The sequence below is a fragment of the Lactuca virosa genome, chromosome 1 (assembly GCF_052849685.1).
Source record: "Lactuca virosa cultivar CGN04683 chromosome 1, Lactuca_virosa_CGN04683_v6, whole genome shotgun sequence".
Classification (NCBI taxonomy): Eukaryota; Viridiplantae; Streptophyta; class Magnoliopsida; order Asterales; family Asteraceae; genus Lactuca; species Lactuca virosa.
In genome coordinates, this window is record NC_136426.1 from 94,674,461 (window position 1) to 94,691,670 (window position 17,210).

The 17,210-nt window shown below is 39.8% G+C and overlaps 1 protein-coding gene across 2 annotated transcripts; it reads left to right on the forward strand.

The window, feature by feature from the left end:
* Positions 1 to 13,953: 13,953 nt before the first annotated feature.
* On the forward strand, positions 13,954 to 15,477 carry LOC145151502 (putative FCP1 homology domain-containing protein C1271.03c). Of its 2 annotated transcripts, XM_079075348.1 has the most exons (6): positions 13,954 to 14,320; positions 14,413 to 14,494; positions 14,576 to 14,642; positions 14,756 to 14,914; positions 15,014 to 15,074; positions 15,160 to 15,477. In XM_079075348.1, exons 1-6 carry the CDS (start codon positions 14,068 to 14,070, stop codon positions 15,345 to 15,347), a joined length of 810 nt encoding a protein of 269 aa, XP_078931474.1. In that variant the 5' UTR covers positions 13,954 to 14,067; the 3' UTR covers positions 15,348 to 15,477. The 2 variants fall into 2 exon arrangements, with proteins under 2 accessions (XP_078931474.1, XP_078931472.1); XM_079075346.1 differs by having other exon boundaries at positions 14,413 to 14,642.
* Positions 15,478 to 17,210: the final 1,733 nt, after the last annotated feature.

A 17,210-nucleotide genomic window follows, 5' to 3' on the forward strand; every position in this document is an offset into this window, starting at 1 on the left:
CAACGGAGCTCGTATGCGAAAGTTATGGATTTTAGAAGTTTTTGGCACAAAAATCGAGAAAATCCTAGAAAACCGAGAAAAATCGCATGAACAGTACCCGGACACGTCACCCGGATTCTCGCGTGCGTGCCCCGTGTCGGATTGTGATACGACCGAAGGGAGGCCCAACCGAAGCATGCCGCGTGTTCAAGTTGTGGAGGTGTCCGATGCGAGCCACGTCGCTCTCCCCTGCGAGGCGCCCCGTGTTCCGACCTGATGACGAGTCCGAAGCGGTCCAATGAGAATCCGACGCGTGTGGCCTCGGTGGCGAGCTCTCGCATCCGACGCGTGTTGCGTCCGAGCTCCGACGACCTGGCACTCCTCGCATGTGACGCGTGTCTTCCCCCTTCTCACTCCAGATCCGAAATTCGCCCTATAAATAGGAGGGTGCGAACCCTCCCGGATATATTTTTGAAATTTGCTCATTTTCACCCTAAAATCCATATTTTAGCATTCCAACTTCTCCCGAAGCCCCGGGATCATTTCCAACACCCGAAACACACCCCGGCGTGCCCGAGAAGCCCGAGAAATTTATCTTTTCGGTTTGAAGCTCTACCTTCGCAGAGCCCGACTTTCAATAAATCTCGCAGTTTTCAAGGAAGGAAGTTATATTTAGAGCCGAAGTACTGCCAAAATTACTATTTTAACCCCCGGTTATTTCAAAGTGAGTTCAATATATAGGAACAATCGTATGTTATGTGTTATATTTGCTATGTGCTTTTCAGTGTTATTATTCCGGGTTATTTTCCCGTGTTATTTTTATTTCTGTTATTTATGATAGCAAAGCTGTATCTTTGACCATGTGATCAGTGAAAGGACTTAGATTCACGGTGGTACTGGTACGTAGCCTCTGGCCATGTAGAGCATGTCTCCGTAAGAGAATGAGTTCTATTCTATGGCATTGACAGATGGTTAGACAGGGCTATAAGCCTGAAATCTACCGAAATGTTTAAATCAGAAAGTGTATGTCTTCTATGCCATTTGGGCCGAAGCTTTATTGGTGTATATCAAGTATAGAAATTTTCATGTCTCATTGATCGTATATCTTTGAATCAAATCATTGATTGATATGGAAATTTTGTCTCATGATTCACATATGCCTTTGTTGTTCCTTGTTCCTCTTTGCTTCTGCCAGATTTATATATGGCATAACGTTATATTGTATCTATTATTGAACTCACTAAGCGTCACCGCTTACCCCTCTCAGTGTTTAACAATTGCAGGAGATAAGTAACCAGTATGGTTATATACTGTCGGAAGATGTAGAATAGTTTTTACTATTACTTTTGTATTTCGGTTTATGTTTGTATAAAATTACAATACCATGGGTAGTTATGTAAAATATTAAAACATAGTCGGTTTGTATCCAATCTTTTGTAATCACTTTATCAATGTAAGATATTGTTTTATAAATATGCATGTCGCATTTTTGGAGTAACAATTGTCAAGTATGAAAGTTTGGGTCTTTCAGAAATACGAAAGTTTAGAAAGGGGTTCTTTCATTTATGGTATGTGGTATGATTGGGGGAACTCACTAAGCTTCGTGCTTACAGTTTTAAGTTTTTTTCAAGTACCTCTTCAGCGAAGGGGAAGGAGCCGACACGGTAGCAGCGCATTGCACACATATGATTTCCGCATTTTGAGATCCATGGGATTGTACTCTAACATTTTTACTATTTTGATGATATGGTTGAGACATATGACTATGGTTTTATGAATTGATATGATTCGATGATGTTTTTCAGTAAACAATTTTATAACTTACTTAATCAAAAACAAAATTTTTGGTTATGAAAATTCGGATGTTACAAAGACACCATGTGTAACGACGTAAATTTTAAAACAATTTTTCATTTTTCATACATGATAAAACTCATATAATATTCTCAAGATCTCATGTGTCAAATGTTATCATAGTAAAACATATCCCAGAATCTCAAAACATAATCCTCTGCCAGTGTGTACAAATCATGTCGGCGCCTTCCCGCGATCCTCGCTGGTACCTGAAACACATATCACATAACACGGTAAGCATAAACGCTTAGTGAGTTCCCCCAAAATACCACATACAACACATAAGCCACTTGAGGCTATAACTCGGTATGACCCTCCGGTCAATGTGCCTCAGCGGGACCCTCCAGTCCCGTAGCTCGTTGGACCCTCCAGTTCGGTCTAGCTCGTTGGACCCTCTGGTCCGGTCTATATAACATATAGCATACATATAACACAATGCACATAAACTCAAACATACACATAACACATAAGACCCTCCGGTCTGCACATAGATACCACTCTAGGTAATGTATAGTGAGAAGACTCACCTCGGGTAATCTCGGAAAGTCTCGAACTCGAATATCTGATCTAGCCTCCGCCTAATCACATAAAGTAATTATCTCTAATTAATACGGCTCTCAAAGGCTAAACTAATCCATCCCTATATTCTCTCAGAAGGGGAAAAGACCATTTTACCCCTCCAATGGTCCAATGTCCAAATGTTGACCAAACCCTAAAAGTCAACCCCAGTCAACGGTCCAACTTTGACCAGACTCGTCGAGTGCACTCGGGTGACTCGGCGAGTCCATATGTGTCCTCTGAATCCTTCTAAGGCCTCACTCGACTCGTCGAGTTAACCTTTTTCTCAACGGTTACCATTGATCACGAATCGTGGTGCAACACGACCCGACTCGTCGAGTCCGCTCATGGACTCGGCGAGTTTCGTCCATGAGATTACTCAAATGACCTTCTGAGGTCAGATCTGCTTCTCTAACCTATAGATCTGACCTTCCAGTACACAATAATTACGTAAAGGTCCAACCTTTAAGCTCATGCAACACTCCTAGGGCTTCTTTTGGTGAAATAGCTCCTAAAATGGCAACCAAGGTCCACAACTCCAAAGGGACTGCATAAAGATGGAAGGTTGGGACTCTCTGGACCTCTTAAGGTCCAGATCTAATGCTTATTCCACAATGGGACTTCATATACTCCAAAATCCTTTGAAGACAAGGGTCAAGAAACCCTAGATTCATGCAATCTACACCATACAGAAAGAGAGGGTCGATTTGTTACCTCAAGGTGAAGCTCCTTGTTCCAAGACCTCAAATGACAACCTCCTTTGGTCCTTCTTGCTGGAACCCTTCTTTTCCTTTGCAAAATCACACCAAAATGCACTCACAATATCAAGTAAGGCTCAAGACTCTCTCACAAGCTCAAGGGGCGATAAGGGTTTCTTCTCAGAGAGGTGTGGCCGCAAATGAGGCTATAAGTGCCTTTAAATAGGTCCCAAACCCGAGGATGTAGGGTTTCCACTTACAGCGCCTACTCGGCGAGTCTACTCTTGGACTCGTCGAGTAGTTCCTTAAACTCGCGTGGCCACCCCGCTTCTACTCGACGAGTTATAGCACCAACTCGTCGAGTAGATCAATGATCCTCAAAAATAAATAATTAAAAATAACATACCTGAAAATCCGGATGTTACAATTCTCCCCCACTAGAATCAGACTTCGCCCTCGAAGTCTTACTCTGCAAACAACTCTGGATGCTGCTCCCCCATCTCTGACTCCGGTTCCCAAGTCAGCTCGGACCCTCTCCGATGTTGCCACTGGACCTGAACCATAGGCACCTCCTTGTTCCTCAGCACCTTGATCTTCCGATCCAAGATCGCGATCGGCCTCTCAATGTAATTCAAACTCGCATCCACCTGAATATCCTCTAGCGGCACCACCGTCGTTTCATCGGCTATACACTTCCTCAACTGGGATACATGGAAGGTATCATGGATCTGACTCAACTCCTTGGGTAGCTCCAGACGGTATGCTACCTTACCCACCCTCGCGGTCACCCTGAACGGACCAATGTATCGGGGCCCCAGCTTTCCCCTCTTCCTGAATCGGATCACTCCTTTCCAAGGAGATACCTTCAGGAGTACGAAATCTCCAACCTGGAACTCGAGCTCGGATCGCCGTCTATCCGCATAACTCTTCTGACGGCTCTGGGCTGTCAGTAACCTCTGTCTAACCTGTTGTATCTGCTCAGTCGTCTTAAGCACTATCTCAGTGCTACCCATCACTCGCTGCCCTACCTCTCCCCAACAGATGGGAGTTCGACACCTCCTCCCATACAAAAGCTCGAAGGGAGGCATACCAATACTCGAATGGTGGCTGTTGTTGTAGGAAAACTCAGCCAAAGGTAGGTATGTATCCCAACTTCCACCGAAGTCCATAACACATGCTCGAAGCATATCCTCAAGTGTCTAAATCGTCCGTTCACTCTGTCCATCCGTCTGGGGGTGGTAAGCAGTGCTGAAGTGCAACCTCGTACCCAACTCCTCATGGAACTTCTTCCAGAACCTGGAAGTGAAACGTACGTCTCGATCTGACACAATCGAGACCAGCATTCCATTCCGCGACACCACCTCCCTCACATATATCTCTGCCAGCCTCTCCGCAGAAGAGCTCTCACTGATAGCAAGGAAGTGAGCGCTCTTCGTTAGCCGGTCCACAATCACCCAAATTGCATCAACACCCCTCGCGGTCCTCGACAATTTGGTGATAAAATCCATAGAAATTTGTTCCCACTTCCACTGGGGAACCTCCAGTGGCTGCAACTTGCCATGCGGGCGCTGGTGCTCGGCCTTGACCCGACGACAGGTCAAGCACCTCTCTACTACCCATGCAACATCCCTCTTCATACAAGGCCACCAGTAGTCTCTCTTCAGGTCCAAATACATCTTCGTGGCCCCGGGATGGATCGAGAATCTCGATCTATGCGCCTCCTCTATCAAGGTGCTACGTGCCCCGCCCGTATACGGCACCCAAATCCGACCACGAAAGGTCATGAGCCCTCGACTATCCGTCACAAACTCGGACACCTGTCCAATCACCCGCTCCCTTTTGCGATTCTCCGGTCTCACAGCCTCTGCCTGGGCCTCTCGAATAGTATCCAACACCGGAGTCATCACCGTCATCCTCAGACATATGTCTCGAATCGGGGCACTCTCCGCCCTACGGCTCAGAGCATCGGCTACCACATTAGCCTTGCCCGGGTGGTACAGGATCTCATAGTCATAATCCTTTACCACATCCAACCATCTCCTCTGACGTATGTTCAGGTTGGGCTGATCCATCAGATACTTCAAAATCTTATGGTCCGTGTATTAAGTACACCGAACCCCATACAGATAATGACGTCATATCTTGAGGGCGAACACTACTGCCCCCAACTCCAAATCGTGGGTGGGATACCTCGTCTCATGAGGTTTCAACTGCCTCGATACGTATGCTATCACGTGCCCCATCTGCATGAGCACCGCACCCAACCCCGATATAGACACATCACAGTAAACCACAAAATCCTCCATTCCCTCCGGAAGGGCTAACACTGGGGCTTCGCATAGTCTCTGGCGAAGGGTCTCAAACGAGGTCTGCTGCGCTGGACCCCAAGAAAAGGCCACGCCCTTCCAGGTCAATCTGGTGAGGGGAACGACAATCTTGGAGAAATCCCGGATAAATCTCCGATAGTAGTCGGCCAACCCCAGAAAACTCCTAATCTCGGTGGGGGATCTCGGCACCTCCCACCTCATGACAGCCTCAATCTTGGCCGGATCGACCAATATCCCACTCTGATTAACGAGATGTCCCAGGAACTGGACTTCTCGTAACTAGAAATCACACTTGGAGAATTTGGCATAAAGCCTCTCTGATCTCAACACTCCAAGGATCTCCCTCAGGTGCTCCTCATGCTGCTCTCTGGTCCTCGAATACACTAGAATGTCGTCAATGAACACAATCATCGATCGATCCAACATCGGCCTGCATACTCGGTTCATGAGGTCCATGAATGTTGCTGGTGCATTGGTGAGCCCAAAAGGCATCACCATGAACTCGTAATGCCCATAACGAGTCCTAAAAGCGGTCTTCTGGATATCTTCATCACGCACCCTCATCTGGTGATATCCAAACCTCAAGTCTATCTTGGAAAACCAAGACGCACCCTGCAATTGATCGAACAGATCGTCGATCCTCGGCAATGGATAACGGTTCTTCACCGTTAATTTGTTCAACTCCCGGTAATCAATGCACATCCGGTGTGAACCATCCTTTTTTCTTGACAAAAAGGATCGGCGCTCCCCACGGCGAGCTACTCGGTCGGATGAATCCCTTCCCCAACAGCTCCTGAAGCTGCGAGGATAACTCCTGCATCTCCGATGGCGCAAGGCAATAGGGTGCCTTGGCAATAGGTGCTGCCCCCAGAATCAAATCGATGCGAAACTCCACCTGCCTCTCGGGAGGCACACCCGACAACTCCTCGGGGAAAACATCCGGAAACTCTCGCACTATCGGTACCTCGATGACAGAACTCGGCCTCTCTGCGGCAACTCGAGTATCCATCACATAGGCTACAAACCCTCTACAGCCCTGCTGTAGACTCTGCCTCGCTCTGACAGCCAAACAAAATTCTGACCCAGATCGAGTACCCTCGCCATACACCGTAAGTACTCCCCCACTAGGGTCTCGTATGGTCACCAGCTGTCGTTCGCAGTCTATAACAGCTCCGAATCGGCTCAACCAGTCCATGCCCACGATGACACAAACATCATCCATCACAATTGGTACCAGATCTATCGGGAACTCAACACCGAAAATCTCGAGCACACATCCTCGAATCACATCAGTAGCATATACCGCTCGCTCGTCAGCTATAGAAACTCGTAGAGGTCGACTCAACGCCTCTCGTCGGGTACTGATGTGCTGGCTAAACGCTAATAACACGAAAGATCGACTCGCACCCGAGTCAAATAACACCAAAGCAGGTACAGAACTCACAAGAAAAGTACCTATGCATACCACAAAATAAGCACAATATCTCAAACTTAGTATAAATAAATAAAAGAATACATACCAGCCACGACATCGGGCGCTGCGCGGACCTCCTCCGCTGTCAACTGAAAGGCTCTCCCGCGAACCTTCGGTGCCTCGGCCTTTGTTGGCCGGACCTCGGTAGCTCTAGCAGCAGGTGCAGACCCATGCGCTGATCCCTGTAGTAGTTGCGAGCACTCAGCCTTCCGATGGCCTGTCTGGTTGCAATGAAAGCAAACCGAAAATCCCTTGGGGCAATCCCTCACGATATGCCCCTCCTTCCCACACTTGTAGCACACACCCGCTCTGCACACCCCATCATGGCTCTTGCCGCACTTCCCGCAAGTGCGGCCCTTCGGACCTCCAGATCTCGAATCATCGGGCTTTGCCCGCTTGGCTGCCGGCTGAGACTGTACCAGACGCCTATCCCTCCTCTAAGACTCGGCCTCCTCCCTGGCCTGAGTCTCTAGCTCAATCTCCCTCTTCCGGGCATTTGCCTGGAGCTCGGCTAATGTCCGGTATGTCGAGTTCGCCACGAACTCACGAATGTCCCTCCTCAGTATGCTCAGATATCGGCTCATACGTGCCTGCTCGGTAGACACGTGCTCAGGGCAAAACATCGCCCTCTCATGAAACATCCGTGTAATCACAGTCATGGACTCCGTCCCCTGCTTGAGGGACAAGAACTCCTGCGCCAACCGTTCCCTCTCCACCGGGGGAACATACTCATCTCGGAACATGGTGGTGAACCTCTCCCAGCTCACCGTTGTAATCTCTGCAGGAGTGAAGTCTGTCGTAACAAAGTTCCACCAGTCCTTCGCTCCCAAGCGAAGCTGGTTCAGCGCGAACCGTACTCTCTGATGCTCCGGACAAGAACAGGTGTAGAAGCATCCCTCAATGTCAGAGATCCACCTCATCGCGGCTATAGGATCCTGAGTCCCATCAAACTCTGGTGGCTTCGTGTTGCTGAACTCTCGGTACAGCAACGAGTCACCCCCATGTGGCCTGGCAGCGGCGACGGCAGCGGTGGCTGCAGCAACAGCAGCCTCGGTAAGAGAAGCATACCGCTCGTCAAACGTTTCAATCAAAGTGGTCTTGATAGACCCAAACATCTCAGGAATCTCAGCTCGAATGGCTGCGGCCACCTCCTCGTGAATCAACCTACGAATCTCCTCATCACTGGTACCACTGCCTCCTGGGTGGTGGCGCGTCCCAGCCATGATGTCTCTGAAATACAACACAAAAGAAGTCAGAGACTCGCTCGAGTATACTCGCACTCGATGCTCAACCCTACTTGTTCTTTAGTCCCCTAAGGATTCTTACTTGGACTGCTCACCGATCCGGTGTTTCCAGTAGTACGGGCCCTTATACTACCTTCCACAACGCATCGGTATTCACCCCAAGTCCACCTCCTAGGATCCCAGATCACAAGTACTCTATATCTCACTAAACTCAGGCTACTCTCCAGTAGACCACTCATAGGCTCCTCGCTGCTACCTACTCACTCACGAAGTATCTCATAGTAGCAGTAACTCCTAGGCTAAGGCATCACAAATCAGGCCTACTCTAGTCCTAACTATGAATACCTAGCCTACTCTAGCATGCATAGCATATCACATAATATCGCATAACAGATAATGTAAGGGTATTTTGGGAAATCACCGTTCGGGGGCAGGCTGCTTGTACACACTGCTTCGTTCTGCGTTTCTCAAAAATCTTTTTCTCTTTTTAGAAAAAATTGTTTCTTTTATGCAAAATTTCTCAAATCCTCAATTTGAGTTCAGATACGCCCGAAGGTGCATCCGAATCCCTCAAACCAAGGCTCTGATACCAACTTGTAATGACGTAAATTTTAAAACAATTTTTTCATTTTTCATACATGATAAAACTCATATAATGTTCTCAAGATCTCATGTGTCAAATGTTATCATAATAAAACATATCCCAGAATATCAAAACATAATCCTCTGTCAGTGTGTACAAATCATGCAGGCGCCTTCCCGCGATCCTCGCTGGTACCTGAAACACATATCACATAACACGGTAAGCATAAACGCTTAGTGAGTTCCCCCAAAATACCACATACAACACATAAGTCACTCGAGGCTATAACTCGGTATGACCCTCCGGTCAATGTACCTCAGCGGGACCCTCCAGTCCCGTAGCTCGTTCGACCCTCCAGTCCGATCTAGCTCGTTGGACCCTCCGGTCCGGTCTAAATCGTTGGACCCTCCGGTCCGGTCTATATAACATATATCATACATATAACACAATGCACATAAACTCAAACATACACATAACACATAAGACCCTCCGGTCTGCACATAGATACCACTCTAGGTAATGTATAGTGAGAAGACTCACCTCGGGTAATCTCGGAAAGTCTCGAACTCGAATATCTGATCTAGCCTCCGCCTAATCACATAAAGTAATTATCTCTAATTAATACGGATCTCAAAGGCTAAACTAATCCCTCCCTATATTCTCTCAGAAGGGGAAAAAACCATTTTACCCCTCCAATGGTCCAATGTCCAAATGTTGACCAAACCCTAAAAGTCAACCCCAGTCAACGGTCCAACTTTGACCAGACTCGTCGAGTGCACTCGGGTGACTCGGCGAGTCCATATGTGTCCTTTGAATCCTCCTAAGGCCTCACTCGACTCGTCGAGTTAACCTTTTTCTCAACGGTTACCACTGATCACTAATCGTGGTGCAACACGACCCGACTCGTCGAGTCCGCTCATGGACTCGGCGAGTTTCGTCCATGAGATTACTCAAATGACCTTCTGAGGTCAGATCTGCTTCTCTAACCTATAGATCTGACCTTCCAGTACACAATAATTATGTAAAGGTCCAACCTTTATGCTCATGCAACACTCCTAGGGCTTCTTTTGGTGAAATAGCTCCTAAAATGGAAACCAAGGTCCACAACTCCAAAGGCGCTGCATAAAGATGGAAGGTTGGGACTCTCTGGACCTCTTAAGGTCCATATCTAATGCTTATTCCACAATGGGACTTCATATACTCCAAAATCCTTTGAAGACAAGGGTCAAGAAACCCTAGATTCATGCAATCTACACCATACAGAAAGAGAGGGCCGATTTGTTACCTCAAGGTGGAGCTCCTTGCTCCAAGACCTCAGAATGGCAACGTCCTTTGGTCCTTCTTGCTGGAACCCTTCTTTTCCTTTGCAAAATCACACCAAAATGCACTCACAATTTCAAGTAAGGCTCAAGACTCTCTCACAAGCTCAAGGGGCGATTAGGGTTTCTTCTCAGAGAGGTGTGGCCGCAAATGAGGCTATAAGTGCCTTTAAATAGGTCCCAAACCCGGGGATCTAGGGTTTCTACTTACAGCGCCTACTCGGCGAGTCTACTCTTGGACTCGTCGAGTAGTTCATTAAACTCGCGTGGCCACCCCGCTTCTACTCGACGAGTTATAGCACCAACTCGTCGAGTAGATCAATGATCCTCAAAAATAAATAATTAAAAATAACATACCTGAAAATCCGGATGTTACACCATGTAAAAATAAAAATAAGGGTGCTTTTATATCTACCATCCTCACTCCCATAAATCGTCACATCATGGGGTTACACAAGCACTATTACACTTACATTGGGGGTACACAAAGCAATTGGAGGATACATATAGAATTTTCCAAAAATAATAATAAAATAAATAAAGTTGTATATGAAAATCCTGATGGACTTCATCGTGGTCGTTCTATCTTTGACAAAATACCAACCGGACGACCCCTTTGATTTTATGATAATGGCATTTTGAGCACGTAAAAATGGACTTCATGCCCTTATAAGGCCCAAAAAATATAATGGATTTTTTAAAACCAAAATACAATAGTTGGTTGGGTTAAATGATATTTTGTTTTACATACCTCTGTTATAATAAAACAAACATTTTGATTGATAGACGACATATTTTTATACATGTCATTTTCTTAGTGTGTGTATATATATATATATATATATATATATATATATATATATATATATATATAGAGAGAGAGAGAGAGAGAGAGTTAGGTTCAAATGTTTCTACTATCTATTGTGTGCATGTATGATTGATTGTCGACCAATCATTTTAATTATTTTAAAAAAGTAATTAATACATATTAAATGCTGAAAATTTAATTTATATCTTCAACATTTAATATGCATTAATTACTTTCTTAAAATAACTAAAATGATTGCTCCATAATTAATTCTACATGCACACAATAGATAGTTAGAACACAACAATATATATATATATATATATATATATATATATATATATATATATATATATATATATATATATATATATACAGGGAAGGGTTATTTGGAAAACAAAAAAAACCCTAAAAAAACCCTAAAAATCATAAAAATGCATAAAAAAAATACTTAGATATCACAAAACTTTTTTTTGAAAAAATCGCAACTTTCTATACAAAGTCGCTGAAAAAAAAAATTATAAAAAAAATGATTTTTTTTTTCAAAAAATTTTAAGAAAAAGCTGCGATTTTTTATAAAAAAAAAATTCAAAAAAAAGTTTTGTTATCTCTAAGTATTTTTTTTATGCATTTTTATGATTTTTAGGGTTTTTTTTAGGGTTTTTTGTTTTCCATAGAACCTAAACATATATATATATATATATATATATATATATATATATATATATATATATATATATATATATATATATATATAGAGAGAGAGAGAGAGAGAGAGAGAAAAAGAGAGAGAGAGAGGTAAGTTCAATTGAGAAAATAAAAAATGTTGAGAATGGGGAAATCATTCTCAGCCACTCATTTATTTTTGCCGCAAAAGTCTCCGTTGTACCAGGATAAATGGATAAGGAATACACATGTGTTTCCAACAAAACATGTTTCCTTAAACTATGTTAATCATTCCCTTAATATATACAAAAACATAGTTTTTTTTCGTTTTTTTTTTAATTTTTAAGAAGCTATTTTTATCGAAAAATGATTCTAACTTTACCAAAATTCATGATTTTTTATTCTCTACAAATAGACATCCATATTGATATACTTTTTAGATAATTTTTTTTTTATATTTTCAGCTATCGTTATTCATAAGTGAATAAAACTGCATCAGATTTTTGCTACAGTACATTCGTTATTCAGTTATGAATAAAAATATATAATTAATTTTTTTTACAGTTTAAGTATCATTTATACTACTTATTCATATATGAATAACAAATTAACTGTAACAAAAATAGATAAATGTTTTATTCATATATGAATATAAAATATGACGACAACTACTACACGTTTTATTCATATATAAATATAATATATGACGAAAGATGATGTAAAAAATATATTTTAAATAAGAAAACTTTATTACGTTTCATATTCATATATGAACGATACTTAAACTATAAAAAAAACATACATTTTATTCATAAGTGAATAACGAATGTACTGTAATAAAAATCTGATCAAATTTTTATTCACTTATGAATAACAAGAGCTGAAACTCTAAAAAAAAAAATTATTTTATCTTAAAACTATATCAATATGAATGTCTATTTATAGAAAATAAAAAATTATGAATTTTGATATATTTAAAATAATTTTTCGATAAAAATGACTTTCTAAAAATAAAAAAAAAACAAATAAAGAGTATGTTTTTGTGTATATTAAGGTAATGATTAGCATAGTTTAAGGAAACATGTTTGGTTGGAAAACACATATTTATCCGTTATCCATTTCCGCCGGTACGTCTAAGTGTTTTGCGGCAAAATAAATGTGTGGCTGAGAATGATTCCCTCATTCTCAACCTTTTTTTTTCTCAATTGAACTCTCATATATATATATATATATATATATATATATATATATATATATATATATATATATATATATATATATATATATATATATATATATATATATATATATATATATATATATATATATATATATATATATATATATCACTTGGATTTAAATCCCAAAATTTAAAGAGTTGAAAATTGAATTTCAATTTTCTTCTAGATAATCTTTATAAAACGTCTCATTGTCTTACTATTTTTTCATATTTTTTAATTCATTTAATATAAATCTCTAAATTTAAGGAGTTTTAAATTTATTAACAATTTATTCTTGATATTTTCCCTAAATATAAACATATTCAAAATCAAAAAATTTAATATATAACATTTTTTTTATATCTTATCGTATACTACATGGGTTTGTATTTTACATAATAATAATAATAATAATAATAATAAAAATAATAATGGCAAAAAAAAGTAATTTAAATGAACGTTAGGAACGGTTATTTGTTAAAACCACGTAAATGTAACCTACTAAGGCTTGAAGGAGTGGACTGCGGTTCCAAGCCGCACCCTTGTCACCTGGACCGCAAACACCGTCCCTTGGGTGCGGTTCCCTGCGGTTTTGGCCGCAGTATGGCTGGAAATGGCCGCATGCTCTGATTGGTTTCGTGCCTTGTTGACCGTTGAACGGTCTTTTGACTGAATTTATTTATTTATTTATTTTATTTTTTTACTTTACTCTATATATAAATTACCATTATTTACACAATCTTTATTATTTACACAACCTTCAACCAAAATCTTTACTCTTTTCTTCCAATTTTTTTAAAAATGTCTTCTTCCAAAATCTTTATTCTTTTCTTCTAATTTTTTAATCGTTTGGTGTGTTTTTTTTAAGTTGTAGGTTTTATGTCTAATTTGTTTTTTTTTCTAAATTTTTAGGTTTTTTTTAACTTAAGTAATGTATGGTATTTGTATTTTTAATTAATGAAATATTATCTTTTTAAAATTATATTTTTTATTAAAAAAGAAGTTTTATTAAATTAAAATAGTTAAAAAAACAAAATAAAATAAAAGTGTGTCATCACTCCCTTGGTGTTGCAAGAAACCACACTTGTATGGTAAAAAATGACGTGACGCTTATATAGTGGCGAAGAGAGTGTGGTTTCGATCACACCTTTCCCTCCGGTCTAAAAAAACGATTAAAGGAGGTACAAAAAGTATGTTTAAAAGTACTTAATTACCAAGAAACTCAAGAGAAGCATCTCATCTCTTTCCTTCCTGAATCTCCCAAACGACTGCTGGTTTCCCAGTTGCCATCGATATAAACCGTTCCATATCACATCCAAACTCACCCTAAATCAAAAATGGCAGACAAAGAATCCAAGATCAAGAATGTCATTGTTGCTTCTGATAACAGTCGAAGCAGCAAAGAAGAAGAAGATGGAAACGAAACAAAGATCGATTTGGGTATTTCTCTCGATAAACTTACCCTCGGTCCCAAAAAGAAACTGCTTGTGATTCCTCTCGCCGGCATCATCGTTCACCGAGCCCATCGTCGCAGTCCGGCCACTATTCCCAAGAACCGCCGCCCTGATTTCTCGTACGGAAATTTTCTGGGTGAGTAAAAAACAAAAACCATGATTACATTTGAGTACAAGGGTATCAGTGTATAATCAAAATTTTGATCAATAATAAGTGTGTTTATACAGTTTACAAGAGGCCTTTTTGTGAGGAATTCTTGAAGTTTTGCTTCGAAAGATTCGAAGTGGGGCTATGGTCTTCAGCAATGGAGTTCGTACCATTGATTTCGTGTATTCACTTCTTTCCTTTGGAATATATTTGCTTGATTTCATGTATATTGATTTCTTTTAGGCATAACATACAAAAAGTTCTTACCCATGTTATCGGAGAAGAGAAAAACAAGTTCTTGTTCACTTGGGTGAGTATGAACTCTAAACTCACTTCCATTACAATTTTTTGTAAAATTTTTGAATCAATTTGCTGTTTGTTTTTTACTTTTATGAAGTTTTTGATGTTATTTGCCTTTATCAGGATCAAAATCAATGCACAAATACAGGGTTCATGTGTTTGTGGAACGAAAACAAGCCGGTGTTCTTGAAAGAACTTAAATACGTATGGGAGAAGTACTCAAAGTACTCGTCGTCTAACACGTTGTTGATCACGGATACTGAGAAAGCTCTGTTGAATCCTGTATTATTTTATAATTTTATTGTTTTATGTGTAAGATATGTTGATTTATCATTTATGTGTATATGAATATTGACATTAATTCTTTCTCGTTTGTTGCAGCCCAACACTGCCATTTGCCCAAAGAAGTACGATATTGATAATGAAGATGATGATTTTTTAGGTAAAATGTGTAGATTTATAGCTCGTTTATGGATATTGTTTTATATAAATGTTTTTTTTTTTTTTTGTTGAAAAATGTTGATTAGGTCCAAATGGGGAGTTACGACTGTTTTTGGATGGACTTGCGGAAGCTAAAGATGTGCAAAGCTATGTGAAAGATCATCCATTTGGAGAACCTGCGATAACACCTTCGCATTCTGATTGGAAGTATTATTCCAAGATAATTCGATTTTTTGAGAAGAAAAGAAGTGGTGATACTGATCATAAGAAATGATATGATTCATACCAAATGGGTTGTCGTTGACTGGTTTCATACGAAATGATATGATTCATACGAAAGAATGTGTATTTTTTCTAATTAAAATGTTGGCTTATGTTTTAGAAAATTTTACGTATTTTGGATTTTTTTTTTGTTTAATCATGAAGTCTTTGTTTTCAAAAAAACCCTCAGCATTTTTTTAAATTTTTATATCAGTTTTTCAAGGTTTACTGTAATTTTCTGTAATCAACTATCTTTCTTCAAAAAAGAAAAATACTTTTTTTCTCCTGACGAACCCATAATATTTCACAATTTTTTGTTTTTGACCCAATTTTTTTTTTAGTTTTCAATCAATTTAATGTTCTTGTTGCTGGTGTTTATTGTGTTCTTGATGGAGTAAGATTAAGGTTAGGTTGTAATGTTTTTTTTTTTTCAAAATTTAATGTTGAAAACCATTGAAAAATAGTGTAAGTAGCATTAGAAACAGGAATAAGCAAATTATGAATTAAACGAAAAAGTATGTCCAAATAAAAAGGATTGTCAAACATAAAGGGGTTTCTACGAAAAAAAACTGTTAGGTTTTTTTAAATGTCTGTTACCGGTAAACTTGATAAAAAAGACTGGGACAAAAAAATTAGAATATTTAAGAACTTTTTGAGTAAAATTAAGTGTAATTAAGTAGCTTATGCAATCATAATGTTTGTGGGCATGGACTCACAAGTTGTATTTTGTAAGGGATATCACTAATTGCATCTCATTTTTACATATACATGGCCTTTGTGTTTTTTTATTTTGTAAATTGTTGCCTATAGTTATAATTGATTGAAATTTGGTGGCTGAAATTAACGCAAGAACACGCCAAATGGTGTTCGAGTTTGAAGTAGTTCTTTGAATATTACAGAATACGTATTTATAGTGGTGATATGTCTTCAATTATGATAGTATTTATAGTGGTGATATGTCTTCAATTATGATAAGGATTCCTGCATTTGATTTGAAATTGAGACCAAGAACCGGAATAGCTTTTGATAACAATTTCACGTTATCTTAGCAGTGAAAATCAGTTTGAATACATGATAAGCTTTCCATATTACAACAAACAAGCCATGAAATGATGAAAATCGGTTCCCAATGTCATGTCGCTGTTGCACGGCAATTCAATAGGACAAGTACCGAAATACCGAAAGTCGATTTGGGAACTGGTACCATATATGATTTGTTTTTTGGATAGGAAAAAAAGAGGGTGTTTATAGCTTATTCCCACAACAATAAGCTAAGTTTAGGTGTTTTGATAGGAATCCTTAAAAATCAGCTTATTGTGGCAGGGATAAGCTAAATAAGCTGATTTTAATAAGCATCCCCCCCTTGAGATCAACTCAAGTCTATAACACTCAAATTTAGCTTATTCATTCCATATGGGCAAATGTCCTATTTATAGGCTCAAAGGAGCCGAGTACAATAATAGAATTGCAATCGGTTGATTGCAATATGACAAACCTATTTACATTAATGCCCCCTAGAGTATTGAAGGTCTTACATACTTTATTTTACTATACTACCGACACTTTGCATACAATAATTATAAAAGACAAATCATAAATAATTACAAATCATTTCTATATTGAAAGGCCACATGTCTTCAATAATGTATCCTTTTTAATAATGACTTCTTATGTCATTGCTTATGTCATTCCTCCCGCCTCCAAAAAGACATATTTTTGAAAAATGTTTGCTTGTATCATGGCTGACGTTAGTTGTCTTTCTATGATGGCTTCCATTCTCTTGTCAATGTGTCTGTTATATGATTGTTGGCGCTTTTGATATACTTGAGGTATGGATGAAATTGATGTAATTGTAATTGTCACCGGATTAATCGTC

Bases quoted from the DNA above. Each gene is read 5' to 3' on its own strand.
- LOC145151502 (XM_079075346.1), top strand. From the start codon at position 14,068: ATGGCAGACAAAGAATCCAAGATCAAGAATGTCATTGTTGCTTCTGAT. The intron at 14,915-15,013 runs GTATTATTTTAT...CGTTTGTTGCAG, and splicing joins AGAAAGCTCTGTTGAATCCT to CCCAACACTGCCATTTGCCC. The intron at 15,075-15,159 runs GTAAAATGTGTA...AATGTTGATTAG, and splicing joins TGAAGATGATGATTTTTTAG to GTCCAAATGGGGAGTTACGA.